At 39.5% G+C, this 19,555-nt stretch overlaps 1 protein-coding gene across 2 annotated transcripts in view; it reads right to left on the bottom strand.

The window, feature by feature from the left end:
* The window catches only part of March1 (membrane associated ring-CH-type finger 1), an 889,338-nt gene that overhangs the window by 48,736 nt on the left and 821,047 nt on the right, over nucleotides 1-19,555 (bottom strand). For both annotated transcript variants that reach the window (XM_008847798.2, XM_008847797.2), the window contains one exon: nucleotides 5,485-5,665. In XM_008847798.2, coding sequence (XP_008846020.1) covers nucleotides 5,485-5,665 — 181 coding nt within the window. The remainder of the gene's footprint in view (nucleotides 1-5,484; nucleotides 5,666-19,555) is intronic.

The following is a 19,555-nucleotide window of genomic DNA, read 5'->3' as shown; positions in this document are numbered from 1 at the left end:
TTAATTTTATGTCTTATAGGGTTTATACTGAGTACAATATTGTATAACTGTATTAATTTCAACTGTAAACCTAAAAATTACAGCCAATTTTGAAACAGATGCATCTTAGCTCTGGAAATTGTTATTGAATATGTCAATGCTGTTGTCATGAAACACTTCTTCTAATTATGTGGTTATTAAATAAATAAAAAAAAAACCCAGAAGTATAAAAACCATGTGACACAGTCCAAGGATTTACTAGAGTAAGTTAAAAGACACCCGTGTTTTCTATCTCATTTGACAGAAGATACTGGGCATTGTTACATATCCATGCTGTAACACTGTTTTGATTGAAATAGCAATTGTAGTTCTGGGAGTACTTGTTTACTAAGGCAATAAAACCAATTAAAATCAATTTTAATGGAAAAGTCAATGCGCCTATAAAGATTACAAGACTTCAAACATGGTCTTTTTGTTGTTTAATAGGTTACTTACTGTGCCCTGCCTATGTCAGTCAGCTACTGGACCCCATTTCAGTGAACACAGTGACAAATGAAAGGACCACCAATGAACAGTGAGAACTTGGTTATGAAAAACACACCTGGCATTTGGACAGTGTGAGTAGGAAAAGAATCGTTCCCTAAAAGTGTTCTAAGTCACTCAGACTTCACATTGGGGTGCTAAAACAACAGAGCTGAGACTAGGAGCAAGAAAACAGGAGATTGGGTGTGCTGGGAATTAAGAGCATGGGAAGAAAGTGGAGAAAGTTCTGACTGCAGACCAGGGCAGGGGTTTCATTGTCTGAAGGCTTATAGGTTTGTGAAGAAAGAGCACAGCAAACCTAGTGCCCAGGGCTGAGCTCAGGGCACAGAAGAGCCTGGAGAAAACACAGCTTCATTTGCTGAGGGTAAAGTGAGAATTAAGAAGAATGGTGAAGAGAACGCCACAAACCTTGGAACCGTGTCAGTGTCCACATACACAAAATTGCCAGCCATCAAAAGAGAATCTTGCTAGGCGTGGTGGCGCACGCCTTTAATCCCAGCACTCGGGAGGCAGACAGGCGGATCTCTGCGAGTTCAAGGTCAGAGCGTGGTCTACATAGTGGGTTCCAGGCCAGCTGGGGCTACAGAAAACCAAAAAAAAAAGAATCTTGTGGAAGCCCACCCAGCGTTGAATTCAAACGTTGGGAAACACAGTTGTACAACTTCCCTGCCTTTGTTGCTGCTTTTTAAAGCAGGAAAGAAAGAGCTTTGTATAGCATTGACCAAGGTTATCAGAGGAACAGAGAATTGGGGGATCGGGCAGCGAGGAAAGAAGATAAAATTGCAGACCAATGGGCAGGCTTTCAAAACACCTTTCAAAAGCCCAGTGAAAGTACAATGAACATAATGTGAATTTAAATTGAATTATTGAATTTAATCTTGTTCAATCTGAAAAATTATTACTGTGCATATAATGATAAAACTGGGTTCCTGGGAAAAGGTGCTAGGAAAAGTGTCTCCTCCACCTTTAAGGAGGAATTTTTTGTTTGTTTTGGTCTTTTTGAGACAGGGTCTCTCTGTAGCCCCAGCTGTCCTAGAACTCTCTGTGTAGACCAGGGTGGCCTTGAACTCAGAGATCTGTCTGCCTCTGCCTCCTGGGTGTGGTGGCACAGGCCTTTAATCCCAGCACTTGGGAGGAATATTTTTAGTTTTTATTTTATTTAATTAATTTTTTTTGTGTGTGTGTGTGTGTGTCTTTTTTGAAACACGGTCTCCTTGTAGCCCCAGCTGTCCTGGAACTCACTATGTAGACCAGGCTGGCCTTGAACTCACAAAGATCCACCTGCCTCTGCCTCCCAAGTGCTGGGATTAAAGGTGTGTGCCACCACTCCTGGCGGGAGGAATATTTTTAAAAGGCTGTTTCAGAATGATTTATTTTGAAACATTTCTATCAGAAATAATTTATATAAAAACTGAAGGATTTTTTTTCCCCTTTCAGCCTTTTGAAGACAAGATCTTGCTATGTAGCCCAGGGTGGTCTCAAACTCTTGACCCTCCTGCTTCAGCATCCCAAGTGCTCAGATTACAAGCATGTGCCACTATACCCAGAAAAACAAATGTGATCCATAAAGCGAGCCCAAGAGCTATTTATCTTAACGTGGCACCATGTAGTAGGTACATGGAACTTTGGGGTACGTGGGATTAAATATGACATGGTATCTCTTTTCCTTATCTGTAAAGTGGGCCCCAAGTACTTGCATAAGTAGGTTTAATGAGGGCAGCATTAGTTAAATGAGAAAAAAGTACATGGAAGTAGGAACTTGGACATTCTGTATTCTATATTTATCATGTGGTATGTATAAATACAATAATTTAGGGCAGGACAGAGTTGTTGGTAGTACTTGCTGCCCTGGTGAACCTGGCTTTATGTCAATACTTGTCTTATCATTTAGGGAGATTCAATCTGAATCTCACACAAGGCTTCAGATTCACAATGAGATGTTAATTTATATTTCTTGATCAATAGTGTGTACTTTTGCAAATTTCACTAGGTCACCACTGAGCTTTCTTTGTGACTTTTTCTCAGCTCTGAGAATTACTTCTGACCCTAAGTAACTCAGAAAACTAACGGGACTTTTACTGAGTGTCATAAAAGTAGCTGAGCTACTGAGTTAAAGATGATAGAAATTGCTTTCCTTGGAATGAGCCTTTGATTTTATTTTGACTATCAAGATTTTCTTCTGTAAACATGAGGAAGCCTTGATCACGTTGCTAACTGTAGTTTTTGGTGTAGCAACAGCAATTAATGAAGCAAGGCTTTACTGGTATCTTTAGAGACTATTAAGCCCCAAGCTTCTCAAGTCTATGCAAACCAGCACCTTCCTACTTAAGAAGTCTTTCTTCTAAGCAAAATCTCTTGCCTCCATTGGCTGATGGCAGATATTTAGAATCATTAGCTAAATTAATTGTTTCATGTGCTTGGTCTTTAGAATGTTGTAAAGTGTAATGGAATCACTGAGTTGAGAGCAAGTAATTGGATGTACTTCAAAGATATTCCAACCAAATGCTGTACCTGGCATTCTTTATGACCACTTAAAAACTACCGAAAGAATACTGTTGATGAATCCCAATGCCATCAAAACAAACCATCTAGAACTGTTTAAAATGCCTCTTCTCTGTTGGTTTGCATCACCTCACAATCTGAGGAGACTTTACAGACACTACCTCTTAAGTACCAGGGCAGTGCTTCATATTTTTAAAAGGGAGGAATGAGAATTTACAATACTTCCCCTAGGTTTTGGAAGTCCCGTTAGGAGGAATAGAACGCACATGGTCACCACGTCTAGGACTCATGCGCTATACAAGAACTGAATATTGAATCCTGCACTCCTGCCACAGGCCACACAGAGTGCAAAGGCAAATAGAGATGCAGGAGACTCGAAATCAGAGCGAGAGGTGAGCGATGGGAAGAACTTGAAAGCAACTGCATTTCAAAGGTGCCATGCACTTCTTAGCCTGACTGCTTATTATCTGATGGGATTATGGTCCTCCTAAATACAGATATTGTGGTTCTCAAACAAATTTTACATGCAGTAATCACATAGTTAAGAGTTGAGGACCAATATTCAAGTTTAAGCTCCGTGGCTCAAATGAAATACATCTATGAACTACCTCTATATTAGATGCTAAGCATCCCTACCTCACACACACACACACACACACACACACACGCATGCACACACACACACACACACACACACACACATACACCATTACCAAATACAAAGGATGTTGAAATGCTCTCCATTGTTACTATTTATGACCAAAGAAAATACTTCTTTGAAAAGCAAAATAATTGGACTATTTTACTAACAAACAGATAGTAGGTTCTCATTAAATTTCTTTAATATATTCATTGTGATGAATTCTGAAGATATATTTGCTTCCTTTCTATTTGGGTTATAAATAGGGTAGTTGTAAATTATTGGTGCTGGAATATTAAGGAAGGATCCAAGTTGTATTCCAGGAGTCATTCTACAAAAGCTCAGGATAGGCTAAACATTTTCCTATTTTTTCCCTAGCACCATGTTTAGTTTATTATACCTTTCAGAAGTGTGTGTGTGTGCATGTGTGTGTGTATGCATGTGTGTGTGTGTGTGTGTGTGTGTGTGTGTATGCATGCAGAATGGAAATTTAGAGATTCATGGAGACCAGTTCACTCAGCTCCTTCAGCATAGTGTCTGCTGAGTGGTTAAAGCAAAGGGCAAGGGACAAGCATCTCTTTCTATTTGTGGCATTGATTACTCTGGAACCTAGAGAACTGGAATCCAGAATGTCATTTTTTGGCATTCAGGTCATCCATGCAAAAAAAAAAAAAAAAAAAACAATGCACCCTCAAAAGCAGATTGTATGTAATTTTGACATCTATAAACCATTTGCAAATTAAAAAAACTCAAGTCTACCACAAAAGCAGGACATGCTATTCTCTCTCTCTGCATAATTTACAGAATGAATGAAGAATTGCAATGGCTAGACAGCTAGCCATCAGATACCTACTGGAACATTCTTGTTTGCTTTTCATCCCCGCTCATTCTGGAACCCATCACATTTATTTCCAAGCAATGTGCTTTCTATCCACTTTAGTTCTGCATTTAATTTAAATGAAAAAGCAGCTCTGGGCTGATTCATTATTTAAATTGCAGTCCCCATTCTCCCTTTTGGTTTTTGGAGACTGAGGTATGTATGTATGTGTGTGTGTGTGTGTGTGTGTGTGTGTGTGTGTGTGTGTGTGTGTAGAGCTGCAGATGGGCAAAAAGAAAATAAGCTAAATGCTAAATTCCAGGGCCCAGCTCTCAAGTGTGAATTGTATGCAGTCCATTTCCCTTGTATATGTTCTTTACAAGTTGTTTGTTGATAACTCTGAGTGAGCCGTTAGCTTTATATTTGACTCACAGATTTAACATCATGTTCTTCAGAAAAATAACACGAATGAGGAATTTGAAGATAAACTTTATGAAAAAAAAGTACTTCTCTTGCACCTTGATATACAATGTGGAAAATAATGTCTTTTCTTTCTACCTACTCTAATCACATATAAAATATGAAATCAATCCTTCAATGAAATCAAATCAAATATTCTACACCTTATAGAATGAATTATTCTGTTATTAACAAATGCTGAACGTTTAAAAAATTAGAAGAGTTCATTTAATGGAATCTATCAACTGACCTTGGTAATAGACCTTAGTAAATCCAATTCTCATCAATTCAATTACATTGAATCATAAGCATATTTTATACACACATATTTCTCTCCATGCATTTATGCATACACATGGAATATAGAATAAAGAACAAACTGATTACTTGCAGACTTGGCTGTATTTAGCACACTGAGTTCAACATAGGACATGCATCCTCCATGGAGCTCAGTGTGCCAGCAGAGTCTCACTGGGGATGGAAGTGGATTTGGAAGAAGCCTGCCTTGCAGGTTCTCCCCTTGCACCCGTTCTGTCCACACTACCTTCCGGAGGGGCTTCAGCTTCGTCTCCATCATGAAATTGTACTTGCAAAGCTCACAGCAGCGTGTGTCAGAGCTCTTGATCCACTGGTGGAGACAAGACTGGTGGACAAAGCGCAGGGTCCCGGTGCAGCGACAGGGCGTGATGAGTGGGCTCTCTTCATCTCCTTCACAGTGACAGATCCTAGGGGAAGACATAGCCGAAAGCTATGAGACCACCTCACAGACTCCTCCCTTTGCTTACAGCAGCCTGTACTAGAAACTGTACCCTAAAACCAGAATTCATGGGCATTTTAGCCTACTCTTGATGGTTAAGACCAAATCTCGAATCAATACTCATTTACTTTCATATGTATATTGTTAGATTCAAGTCATATTATAAAGCATTAGATATTGGTGCATCAGAATACATCTATTTCCTTGAAATGCTGAAGCTAATTTTAAGAGCAAATCTAGTGAGCTATGTTATCAGCTCAATCTACTTAATAGCTTGCTGCCAATGGGGCTTCATATTTAAGAATTACGGCTTCAAAGTATTCCAAGAAAGCTGGATATGGTGGCATAAACTAGCAATGCCAGGGAGAGGCAGGAGGGTCACTGCAGGTTTGAGGCCAATCTAGTCTTCAAAGTGCATCTAAGGCAGCCAGGGTCACATAAGAGATCCTGTCCAGAAAAAAAGCAAAAATTAAAAAGAAGACATATTCTAGCTGGGCGTGGTGGTGCACACCTTTAATCCCAGCACTCAGGAGGCAGAGGCAGGCAGATCTCTGTGAGTTCGAGGCCAACCTGGTCCACATAGTGAGTCCCAGGACAGCTAGGGCTACAGGGAGACCGTCTCGAAAAGACCAAAAAAAAGAAGACATATTCCAAGGAATGTTAGAGTTTGATAACCTCACTGTGCTGTTTTGATAACTTCACTATACTATTTTGACTCCAGTCTTAGGGGGTCATGTTGTATAATTTAGGATCTTACTAGTTGGAAGAATTTTGAAAAAAATTAAGTTGAAATCAAATTATAAAATTATTATTGAAAGTATCACAAAAATTTTCCTAGGAAATGTACATCTATTAAGTTATAAGAAACTGTCAATAGTCCTCATTATAAAACTCACAAAAATTACTAGTGTCATAAAATTCTAGTTCAGGGGGCTGGAGAGATGGCTCAGCAGTTAAGAGCACTGACCGCTCTTGCAGAGGACCTGGGTTCCATCCCCAGCATCCACATGGCGGTTACAAACCTCCTTAACTCCAGTTCCAGGGGAGTCCGACACCCTCTTCTGACCTCTGTGGCATTGCATGACACGGGTGCACTCACATACATGCAGGCAATACACTCATACACATAAAATGGAAAATAATAAATAAAATATTAAAGAAATTCTAGTTCAGTAAATCATTATTTGAAATGTTAATATTTGTGTCTCTATATTCAAAGTTCAGCTAGTTTCTGGATTGTTGTGAATTTTGAGTTCACAGATTTACACTCTGAATTCTTCATTGATCTCATTTAAAAAAATTTATGTACTATTTTTATTTTATGTGTATGCATGTATTGCCTGTATATAGATAAGTGCACCCATGTCATGCAATGCCCAGAGAGGATAGAAGAGGCTGTTGGATCCCCTGGAACTGGAGTTACGGACAGTTGTTAGCTGCCATGTGGGTGCTGGGATTCGAACCTGGGTCTTCTGCAAGAACAGCCAGTGTTCTTAACCATGGAGCAATCTCTCTAGCCCCCATTGATCTCCTTTTTAAAATTTAAAATTTGCTTATTTTTTTATGTGTATGAGTGTTTTGTCTTCATGTATGTAAGTGTACCACATACAGGCAATGCCTGTGAAGGTCAGAAAAGAGTGCAGGTCCCTGGAACTGGAATTGCAGATGGTTCTTAGTTAACTACAGAACTGTGATCCTCTGTAAGAGCAGCCGGTCCCCTTAACTGCTGAGCCATCATTCCAGCTCCTCATTTTCATATTAAGAAAAATAATTTATTTTCTCCTTAGATGAGACAAGACTTTCATAACTAAGAAGTGGGTTAAAAACAGTGCTGGGATCAGGAGATGGCTTTCTGGATAAAGCACCTGCCTTGCTAGTGTTAGCACCTCACCTTGAACACGCAGAGATCACATACAGCTGGGTGTGGTAGTGCTCTATAGTTAAATGGGAAGCAGAAAAAGGCAAATTGCCCAAAGCCTGCAGGCCAGTTAGGCTTGTGTATGCTGTAAGTAACAAGAAATATACCCTATCTTAAACAAAGTGGAAGGTGAGAACTGACATCTGAGTTTGTCCTCTGACCTCCACATGTGTATTACACACATAAACTGAAGTCACACACATGAATGCGCACACACACATACATCCTCCATACACATATGTACACATCATACACACACAAAAGATAAAAGCAACTCAGTCCTTCAAGAATTCTAATGAAATAGCTAATAGATTTCACTACAGATATTGCTTTACATCTATTAAAATATGAGAGAGAAATGTAATATTTTTAAAAACCTTTAAATCTACATAATCACTGAGTGGCAGGCTGGAAGGATGTATAAATTGTTTTTTCTGCTTTTTTTGTTATAGGTGAACACACCCTTTTCTCCAGAAGCAAGGGTTTTAAAGAGTGGATTTAAATCTTCAAATATGCCGTCTCCCTGGAGGAAATGAGACAGTTGCTCATAGAACTAGAGCAGTAAGTTAGAGGAATTGAAACCTGATGCCCAACCAGCCTTAAAAACAAAAAAGCACGACACAGTACGCCAGCATTTTGGAAGGCAGCTATGCTCACCGCTATATGACCAACGCCCTTATGCCAGCATTTTGTATTAAGTTATTAAGTAAAAATAAAGAAAGCTGGAAAGAAGATTGACTTCTACAGTCTTGGGGTGGGAGTGCTGGATGAAAACACAGGCAAGATACAGACAATGCCCCTTTCCCTGGGCTGGTTTAGGGCATTGCAGTGTCAACCGTTGGTAGCTCATAGAAAAGACCAACATTGAGGGGGCAACGAACAATGATCTGAGTGCCTATTTATTTTATTTATTATTTTTACTTTTTTAATATTTATTATTTTTATTTTATGTGTATGTGTGCATTGCCTGCATGTAGGTAAGGGCCCCTGTGTTGTGCAATTCCCACGGAGGACAGAAGAGGCTGTCGGATACCCTGGAACTGGAGGTATGGACAGGTATTAGCTGCCACATGGGTGCTGGGATTCGAACCTGGGTCTTCTGCAAGAACAACCAGTGTTCTTAACTGCTGAGCCATCTCTCCAGACCCTATTTATTATTTTTATTTTATGTGTCTCACTACATTGCCTGGATGCATGTAAATGCATCCGTGTTGTTTAATGCTGGTGCGGAGTTCAGGAAAGGGTGTTAGATCCCCTGGAACTGGAGTTACAGATGGTTGTTAGCCACCATCTGGGTGCTGGAATTCAAACACAGATCCTCTGCAAGAACAGCCAGTGCTCTTAACCTCTGAGCCATCTCTCCAGCCCTGAGTGCCTATTTTTAATACTAAGAACTGAAATATTTTTTTCCAGACTGAGGGCTCAGGAACGGGGCTTGCCATCCTTCAAATCACACTGATGTCAATGCAGGGTCACAGCTCAGGTTCTTTCTCCATAGATGTTGGTGGAACAGTTAAATTCAGCCAACAAGAATTGACAAAAAAGCAGCCACTGCCAAAACACTGGGAGCTTCCCACACCACTTATGTGATTGTCCTGTGTGTGTTTGTGGCCCCTGGAATCTTGTGAATTACAGAGTAGGAGGTGCTATTTCTTCTTTTATCCATTCAGTTGTTTAAAGTTACATGCAAAGTAGGGGGTTTCGCTGTGGCACTGTCAGGCAGTCCTCGTCTTGTTGATCTCCCCCATTCCTCTTCCCCATCTCCCTACACCCCTTCCATTGGTTCCTTCCCACCCCAACATCCTCCTCCTTCTCCTTTCATGTCACAGGGATTCTATCACCCTCTTTTCCTCCCTTCCCTCCCTTAAGATCTCTTCTCCTCTCCTGATCCTCTTTCTAGTTTCATGATGCACACCGTTCCCCACATATGTAATGCACACACATACAAATTAAAATCTAGGATTCATGGATGAGAGAAATGTGATATTTGTTTTTCTGCTAGGATTTTTGCTCAACAATAAATGTCAGTTTCATCCACTTCCCTTGCAAATGCAGGATTTAATTTTCTTTATGGATGAATAAAATTTAATTGTGCATATGTATTGTATTTTCATTTCTAAAAGATTTATTTTATGTATATGAGTGTTTTGCATACATGTATGTAAATGTGATGTCCATGGAGGTCAAAATAGGATACTGGATTCCCTGTAATTGGAGTTATGGAATGGTTGTTAGCAGCCATGTGGGTGCTGGGGACTGAACCCAGATCCTCTGCAAGAGCAGCCCGTGCTCTTAAATGCTGAGCCATCTCTCCAGCCCTGTATTCTATTTTCTTGATCAATTCATCTGTTGGTGGACACTGGGGTTGGTTCCATTTCTTAGCTATTATGAATAGTGTAGCAATACACATGAATTTGCACGTGTCTCTGTGGTAGGATTTTGATACAGACCCAGAAGTTGTGTAGCAAGGCCATATGGTAGTTTTATTTTTAGTCTTTTGAGAAACTGTCATACTGATTGCCACAGTGGAGATGCCAATCTACAGTCCCACCAGCAATGAATAAGATTTTCTCTTTCCACACGTTCCCACCAGTATTTGTGTTATTGGTTTTCTTGATGCTAGCCATTCTGACTGGGGTAAGATGCCATTTCTTTAATTTGCATTTCCCTGATAAAGATGTTGAATAATTTTTAATGTAGTTATTGTCCAGGTACTTCTTAAGTCCTTGAACCTCTTAGTTCTATATGTTCCCACACAAAGATACTGCCCTCAATCAGAGAGCAGCAAATTATGGATTTAGTCTATTCACTGATGGTTATATATGAAATTTTATTGGAACACAGCCTCACCCATTGGTGATACACTGTGTAGCCTTACGCTTACAGTATAACAATAGAATTGTAGACTTGCTATCACGACCATTTAGCCTCAAAGTCTAAAATATTTTTTATGGAGCTTTTTTTTTTTTTTCAAGAAAAGTTAGTAGACCCAGACGCTAAAGTGTACATGGGTTTCTGGGTTAAGAACACTGTACAACAGCAGTAACAAAAACATATTTTACAAATAAATCACCCCATCACTCTCTTGCTCCAAGTAATCAAAGAGTTGTAGTAAAGATTAAACAGAGAAGGATTAAAATGACAACTTAGCTGAAATCTCTGTCTCGTGTTGCTTTAAAACTCACTGCTCTGTGCACAAAATTTATCACTTGGAAAGGAAAAATTTGGAGTTAATGCCATCTGATAATTTGTCACTGAAAGAGAAAGATTGTGTCAAATGTTCTACAGCTGCCAAAAGACTAAGGCTCCGACTTTTTCCTGACATGAAAAAAGTAGTTTATTCATAAGCAGCTTTAAACAAAGACCTAGCTGATTACTGATCTCAAACTGACCTTACCAGCTGACTGATTACAGTCCAACTTCCTGTCTTAAGACCTCTGTCTCTCTCTCTTTCTTTCTTTCTTTCTTTCTTTCTTTCTTTCTTTCTCTTTTCGTAGGTCCCTGGCCTCACATCCTGCTGGAATCCAGTCCCTGTGTTCCCACTGATCTCTCTGTCTCTCTCTCTCTGTCTCTCTCTCTCTCTCTCCCTCTCTCTCTTGCCCAATTGCATTAAAACTCTTACCTGAAGCAAAACCATCAATACTATTTTCTCATGAAATTAAAGTTATTTCCCACAGGAAAAATCAAAAGCTTGATTCATTTTACCCTCCATTTTACACAATGTACTTTTGCATATTTTTAGCGTTTTGAACTTTTTCTAATTATCCAGCATAAGTTGGACCCCAAGAGTCTTCTTAAACCACACTTAGATTGTTCTGAATGAATTTAAGAGCAAATCCTCAACTTCAAGCCTCTAATAAAAATAAAAAGATAATGTGATAGTGCAATTAAGGAAAGAATTAAATAGCTTTTAATTGATATACTTCATAGAAATCATTGTTGCTGGATTATAAATGAAAACACAAACATACTTTTCCCAACAGAATAATTGTTAGAGAAAATGATGTCAATTCTATAATAAAATTGCATTGTAAAATATTCAAATCAGACATTTTTAACCGATAAGAAACTGAAGCTTGAGAATTCAGTGAATGCATGATGTCATTGTAGATCTACATTGGTGCCTAACATTCAGTGACAGGAACAGGCTGAATTCAGAGATTTTTATTGGCATTTTAGTATCATTGTCTGACTGCAATCTAATCAGCATTTGCTGAGCATCATACACTCAAAACTTGAGTGAATGGAAATAACTTCTAGCCTTCTATGTACGAAGGGCCACAGATGTTGTGGGCCAAACTACATTTCAGATGATTTTGTCGTCAGTATGTGCTTATCTTCTGTTGCCTTTGTGTTTTAAGTTGAAAGGAAAATGGGCTTTTCTTTTTGGTCTTATGTGTCTTTAAATTTTTAAAAATATATTCACTGTGTGTGTGTGTGTGTGTGTGTGTATGTGTGTGTGTGTGTGTATGTGTGTGTATGTGTGTGTGCCTCCTGAATGCTGGAATTAAAGGTGTGCATTAAAGGTGTGCACCATCATGCCCACCACATTATATTAAAAACATTTATTGTTGTGTTTGTATATGATGTGTGTATATGTGTGTGTGTGTGTGTGTGTGTGTGTGTGTACATGTGTACCTGCCAATGCTCACACGTGGTTATTAGAGGTCAGTTCCTGGGAGTCAGTTCTCTTCCTCCATCATGTGGGTCTTGCAGATCAAACTCGGGCCTTTAGGCTTGGAGACAAGTGCCTTTACCCTCTGAGCCATCTGGCAGGCCCAGGTCTTATAGACCTTAAAATGACGTCTATTGCTGTCCATCATCTCCCTTGCCGAGACTTCTTGGCTCATTCAGAATAGGTTTTGTTTTGTTTTGTTTTGTTTTTTTCTGAACAGAAATTTAAAAATCAATCACTTACAATCATCTTTGTGAGGATCATATGGTCATATATCAGAAAAATTTAAATTCACTCATTTCATAGCCAAGTTTTGGAATCAATTTATCAACTTAGATGTCCACCATAGATGAAAGGATTAAAAAAAAAACTGTGCACATAGGTAGTGGGGGTTTACCCATCAGGTATCCAACCCTCCTCTCCCACATTCCAGGCCAAATTTGTACCTTCTGTTTTGTCAGATAGTCACAGTCTATCTCGTCGATTGCTTTCTGCCTTTTGCTCCAAGCCTTCTCCAACTTAGTTTTAAACAAAGTAATCATTGATACTTTTAGGTTAGAATTACTTTATTTGGATATTAATCATTTAAAACTAATCATGATTCAGAGTTTGATATCCATTCATAAACATATTTATATATTTTAAAAGTTGTATTATATGTATTTTGTATGCACGTGTGTGTACTCATGCCACTGTGTGTGTGTGTGTGTGTGTGTGTGTGTGTGTGTGTGTGTGTAGGTCAGAGTACAACTTGCAGGATTTGATTTTCTTTTTTCCACCATCAAGTTGTCAGGCCTGGTGGTCGGCACCTTTATCTGTTGAGCCATCTTGCTGGCCCCCATAAACTCATTTTTTAAAGCCAAAATGTTATCGGAAATATTTTTTTTTGTCAGAAGCATAGTGAAGGGCACTAAAGCAGATGTGAGAAATTATTGTGAAGCAAGTGTGCAAAGGGCTGTATTCTCTCTCTCTCCTTCCATCCCTCCCTCCAGTTCCCCTTCCCTCTCCTCCTACCTCTCCCTCTTTCTCATCTCTCTCTGCCTTTCCCTGTCTTTCTCCCTCTCCCTCTTTCCCTCTCTCCCTCCCTCTCCTTGTCTCTCTCCTTCTCTCTCTCCCTCTTTCCCTCTCTCCCTCCCTCTCCCTGTCTCTCTCCTTCTCTCTCTCCCTCTTTCCCTCTCTCCCTCTTTCCTCCTCTCCCTCTTTCCTTCTCTCCCTCCCTCTCCCTCTCTCCCTCTCTCTCCCTGTTTCCTTCTCTCCCTCTCTCCCTCTCCCTCCCTGTTTCCCTCTCTCCCTATCTCCCTGTTCCCCCTCTCCCTCTCTCTCCCTGTTTCCCTCCCTCTCTCTCTCCCTCTGTCTCTTCCTCTCTCTGTCCCTTTCCTTCTCTCCCTCTCTCCCTCTCTCTCCCTGTTTCCTTCTCTCCTTCTCTCCCTCTGTCTCTCCCTCTTTCTCTCTCTCTGCCCCATCTCTCCTTCCAGTGTAATGAGGCAGAACGGACTTGAAAAAGTTTCATTTTAATTGTTTCATTTTATTTTTAACAGGGAAACTGGGAACTAGTTCATAGGCTGAAGTAAAGGCATGGCAGAGAGCTAGATATTAACAAACAAAGGCAAAAGGAAATTCAGTTATTAAATGAAGGTATCAAAGAGTCAAATACACGGGAAAAAGACATAGCATAGAAATATCTTTGAATAAGAGCAAGAACATCTTTTCCTGAGAGCAAGAACTCTAGGAAAATGGGCAGATAGACGTGAGACAGTGGTGGACACAGGCGTAGTGGTCCAGCTAGCTCTCTTAGAGAAGAGACAACATGTATGTATGCTCAACAGGAGGGAGGAAGGCATAGAGTTAAGGTCTTATTCAGGCTGTAAAAAACTAGAAAAAGCCACTTGGAGAAAGAGATGGGGAATTAACCAAGTGTGGATATAAGAATTGTGTAGCAACCTTGAGACCTTGAGGTCTCTGATGAGATTAGACAACGGGGTGGGGTTATGGTAAATGCTGCTAACATTGTGGTGTGACTTGGCAGTGATGAAAGAGATCCATTCTGCCGTTGTTAGCACATGCTAATGTCCCCACAGCACTGGTTTAGACACAGGAAAGACATGGCAGGAAAGGTATCCACCTTAGAAGATACAGTGTGAGAATTCTGTATGGGAGGGGGCAAATGAGAATATGTTATAGTGGGGCATGAGAGATGGCTGTACCTGCAGAGGACTCAGGTTCAGTTCCCAGCACCCACATAGTGGCTAACAACCATCAGTAACTCCAGCTCCAGGGGATCCAATGCCCTCTTCTGGCCTCCTTGAGCATTGCATGCATGTGATATAGTTAAATACACACAGACAAAACACCCATACACATAAAAAAATAAAAAGAATAAAATATGTTATAATTACTGTAGTGCAGAAAGAGGTGAACTTGAGAGCCCAGGGGTCACATGCTTGTGAAGAAATGATGATGGAAGTGAGGACCTGCGACAATAGTTTATAAATTATTTTATAATTATTTATAATTATATCATTTTCTCTTGTTAAAGAAAAAAAAATTACAGAATGATTTAATGCTCGAGATTTAGAAATACATCAAATCCTGACTTATCCTTACTCTTTGCACCAGAAAATTAGGACAATTCTGAGTTTACTCATTTGTAAAATATTAAAAATACCCAAGGGGTCAAGAAAACTAAATGAGCAGAGGGTAGTACCTGGCCATGCCAAGTGTTCAAATATCTGCTTGTTTTATTTTATTTATTCAGTTAAAAAATTTATAATTTTTTTTTTTGTCTTCTTGAGACAGGGTCTCCTTGTAACCCAAGCTGTCCTGGAACTCACTATGTAGGCCAGGCTGGCCTTGAACTCACAAAGATCCTTCTGCCTCTGCCTCCCAAGTGCTGGGATCAAAGGCGTGTACCACCACGCCTGGCAAAACATTTATAATTTTAAAATAATTGTGATCTGTTCATTTTCTCATGCTAGCTATAGGATCCCAGGGTCATTACTGTTACTTGTATGTATTTGGTTTATGCATGCATTGCTTTCAGGGTTTGGGGACTGAATAGTTTTAGCTAGTTACAACACACGCTCATGAGGTCAGAGTTGTGAATTCTGTCTACATAAAGGTGGGTTAGCTACTGAATATTTGATTCTTTAAGCTAGCCACGCCAAGGTAATGCCTCGAAGAAACCTAGGTGAGAGTGCACATTTGGGTCTTTGAGGGAAAAGTTGAGATTCAATTTATTTTCATTTTCATTGTTTTCTATGATAGATGGCCTTCAGCCAGATTTTAGAATTCTTTTTCTTATTTGTAAAATTGTATGTGGTTGTTATGAGGTTCAAGATAGCTGAGAAAATACTGTAAAGTTTAAACACTTTCACAACTAATGCATTAGTAAGATGTTATTGCTAACACATAACCAGTGAAACCAACAGAACATGTTGCTAGATGCTACAGGGCAAGGCACTGCATGTTTTTATTATTCTTAAGCAAAGTACTAGTTTCCCATGTCTGCGCTCAGTTCACAGGAGCCTGCCATTTTTCACATCAAAGGGCTGTGATGTCAGGAAGGCAGATGTTGCCTCTGCCTACCTCACTATTGAGGTTACCTATCTACTAAGATACCCAGTTGCCTTTCAGCGAAGCCCCAGAACCTTTTATCACTTTTCATTTTTCCTAATAACTTTTGCATTGTGACCAACCCCCCTGGAAATTCCCTCCTTCCTGGCTTATGTGATTCTATTCTTATGTCACCACCCATAAAATTGGGAAAACTGGAATCAGAAGGTAGATAAAATGATTACAGTTGGAATAGTGACTATTTATAGAGGACAGATGGAAAATGTTTCGATTCTGGAGTCTAGAAGGTTGAGAAATAATAGATAACAATAAAGGACTCAATCTATCTAAGTTTATAGTTAAAACTGTCAACCATATTTCCAAAATTATAGGTCTAATTTTAATTGTAGGTCTAATTTTGCCTTATAAAGTCTGACCATAGTTATTTAAAAATAGATCTCCATGGTTAAACATCTTAGAGGAGAAAAATGGCAGGAAGGGGGGAAATGGCCTAACAGCTGTCTTCAAATATGCAAAACTCTATTGTGTGAAAGAGCAGCTGTAGCTCCTGTCTCACACTGGCCCCAAATGAATAGAAGTTAATGGGAATAAATTTTCATTATGAATAAACAAAAACCAGCAGAGCTATCCAGAGACAGAACGAGCTACTGAGGGAGAGGATGGCATTCCCACGGAGCACCCATAGAGTGGTGATTTGGCAGACAATGTAAAATGAATACTAACAAAGTTAAACAACAGGACCTTAGCTTTCTTTTCCAAGGCTGCAGTTTCATTATTTTTCTTTTCCTATGGCCTGATCCCTCACCATCCTTAATGCTCTGCCAGTGTTTCGCCTTCATGTACCCTGAGAGCTTTGTGCTTGACCCTCTGAGTTGTTCTCAACATTAACTGTTGTAGTATTGATTTTAGACTTGTGACTTTCAAATATCCATCTTCAAAACCCCTGCATCTCCAGTAGCTCTTTAACTCTAACAACAGGGTGTTCCCAGTTGAACACTTACCAGTTTCTATGTCTCACTACCTTCACGACAGCTTTTATTTTTAAAGATCTTATTTCACGAGAATCCCATTGTTCCAGAGTAAGAAGCTTGCTTTTGTCTTTGATCTTTCCATGTGCTATAGCTCTTTTGTTCAAACTGCTAACTTCCAAGGCTGGGGATATAGATTAGTTAGCAGAGTACTTGCCTAACATACATGAAGCTCTGGAATAGATCCTTAGCACCTTGTAAACCAGGGTTGATGGTGCCTACCTTATTATCCCAGAATGTGGGAGGTGAAAGCAAGAGGATCAGAAGTTCAGTCTCATTAAACAGGGAGGCGGAGGCCAGCCTGGGATGCATAAGATCCTGTCTCAAAGGAACAAACAACAATAACAAAATCTGGCTCCAAGAACTCTATCACTGAACAAATAAAATCCAGTTATTTTATTTTTCACTTTTATATGACCTTCCAGAATTTTTTTTGGGGGGGCGGGGGGAAGGTTGCTGGAATTTGCTGTTAGACCAGGCTGGACTTGATCTCATAGGGATCAGCATGCCTCTGCTAATGTTGCAATTAAACGCAGAGACCACCATGCCCAGTTCAGAATTTGTATCTTCCTAACCTGTTCCCATCAGTTACTGGCATCCATGTATAACAACTTGGTTCAAAATTAGCAGCTAATAAATTGTGAGTTTTGCTGCAAGCAGTGCTGTGGATGGAACCCAGGGCTCCAAGCATGTTAGGCACGCAGCTTACCAAACGATTGGTTAAATATTTCCTCAGTCTTTTGGATTGACTATATTAATGTTCTATCTCTAGGAATTTCCTCAGATATGATCTCATACCTGTGATACCCTTCCTTTCTTGATAATACCCCATCTAAATTTAGGAACTCACTTAGATGGAAGATTCATCTAAATGTAAGCTTCCTGCCTTCAATGGACCATCCTCTACTTTCTCCGGCCCTTCAATGCTGACTCCATTTCTTGGACTGTCTTTGCTCTGAAAGCCTACGTCACCTAGATCTCATCTTTGTTCCTGGATAATTGTTTCATCTGTGGGTATCCTGCAGTTATAAACGGAAGAGACTCATGTTTATTAGTTTGGGGAGACAGAAACATTTTCATATATTTGTGTTTATTTTAAGATTAATTGGCAGGAGTGTCAACAAGTCAGGGTTAAAGATAGCTAGCCGCCCGACCATGAAAGAATTGAGAATGCTGTACTGCCAGACTTTAAACATCAACAGAACATAGGCCAAAAGAGCAATTTAGTGAAGTGAGTTAGTAGTTTTCAGAAGTGGTTGCCAGTTACTAGTGTATTGGTTATGTTCTGGGAAAGTTTACTTACAGTGAAAGTGAGGAATGTATAGTAGCTTTATATACTGTGTACTTGTCAATTTTCATTTGAGGAACTAGGCTGAGCTGTGCCAATTTTGTATCCTATTTGAGCAGCAGAGGAAGCCAAGCAGAGTGATTTGCAGCAGAAAGGAGAAGTAAGTCAGTTAATAAACAAAGGAGAAGATGGACGGTTTATTGTGGTTCTCACTAACAGCGGCTTCTAGCTCTGCTTACTGACAGGGAGCCAGCCTACACTTTTGCAATAAAAACAAAAGTCTTATAGCCAGATTTCTAAGAAGTCTAAAGTACTATTAAGCCTAAAATTTGAAATATTTTGAAAATTCAAATTAAAAAAATACAAATATTCCCATACTTATTATAAGAATAAAAAAAATCTGCAAATAACTGATACAACTCGGTAGTCATAAGTTTGGCCACTCTGAATGATTAGAAAAAAATCATCAGTAAATGATGGTTCCTCATACACAAGTGATATTTAAGTGTTTTGTTTTCTCAATGAAATATTTTTTGAATAAAAAAGCTGCTACATAACATGATTTCCTGAGTGTTATTTTGTGTCCAACTTTGTCACCAATGACTTCTCAAAACCTCAGACCATCTGCATTGAGCTGTAGGGAATGATCAATAATCAAGACAATGTCATGGCAATGCTCCTGCCTCCTTTTGATGCTCCTCAAATCAATTCGAAGTCTCAGTAAGCAGCTGCATTTTCTTTCCACCAGATATCACACTGAGGGAAAACAGTGGAGGTTAATGATCGCCCTGCTGTGCCAGCAGTGGAAGCCAAGGTGGCATTCACAGCCCTTCAGTTCTGCAGCAGATTGGACATTGCTCTTCTCGGTCCTCTCTCACCTCTAGAGATGGTAATGATGTCACTGACAATAGGAGTTTCAATGCTAGTTTGGCTGAAAGAGTCTCTTTGAGATTCTTGTATTCTTGTCTAAGCTTGGATATTATTAATCACAGTGCAGGCATTTGTTACTTTTGCATTGCCATGACCAAATACTGTACAGAACCAACATAAAGGAGGAAAGGTTTATTTTGGAACCTGGTTTTGGAGAAGTCTTAGTCTACTGTAGTGGCAAATGCATAGCTGTAGAAACGTCTCCCTAAGTAGGGACAGGGCCTTGTGGTGGATTTCTTCTAATATCATGGTGGACCATAAAACAGGCTTGAATCATGCTGGTGTATCCTTCAAAGGTTAATCCTTTGTGATGTATTTCTATAAGCCAGACCCTACCTCTTTTTACAAAAAGATCTATCATCCATCTATCTATCCATCCATCATTTATCTATCATCTATCATCTATCATCTATCTATCTATCTATCTATCTATCTATCTATCTATC

The sequence above is a fragment of the Nannospalax galili genome, unplaced genomic scaffold (genome assembly GCF_000622305.1).
Source record: "Nannospalax galili isolate Female #2095 unplaced genomic scaffold, S.galili_v1.0 scaffold283, whole genome shotgun sequence".
Taxonomy (NCBI): Eukaryota; Metazoa; Chordata; class Mammalia; order Rodentia; family Spalacidae; genus Nannospalax; species Nannospalax galili.
The sequence above is the reverse complement of the archived record's forward strand: the minus strand, read 5'-3'. Positions and strand labels throughout refer to the sequence as shown.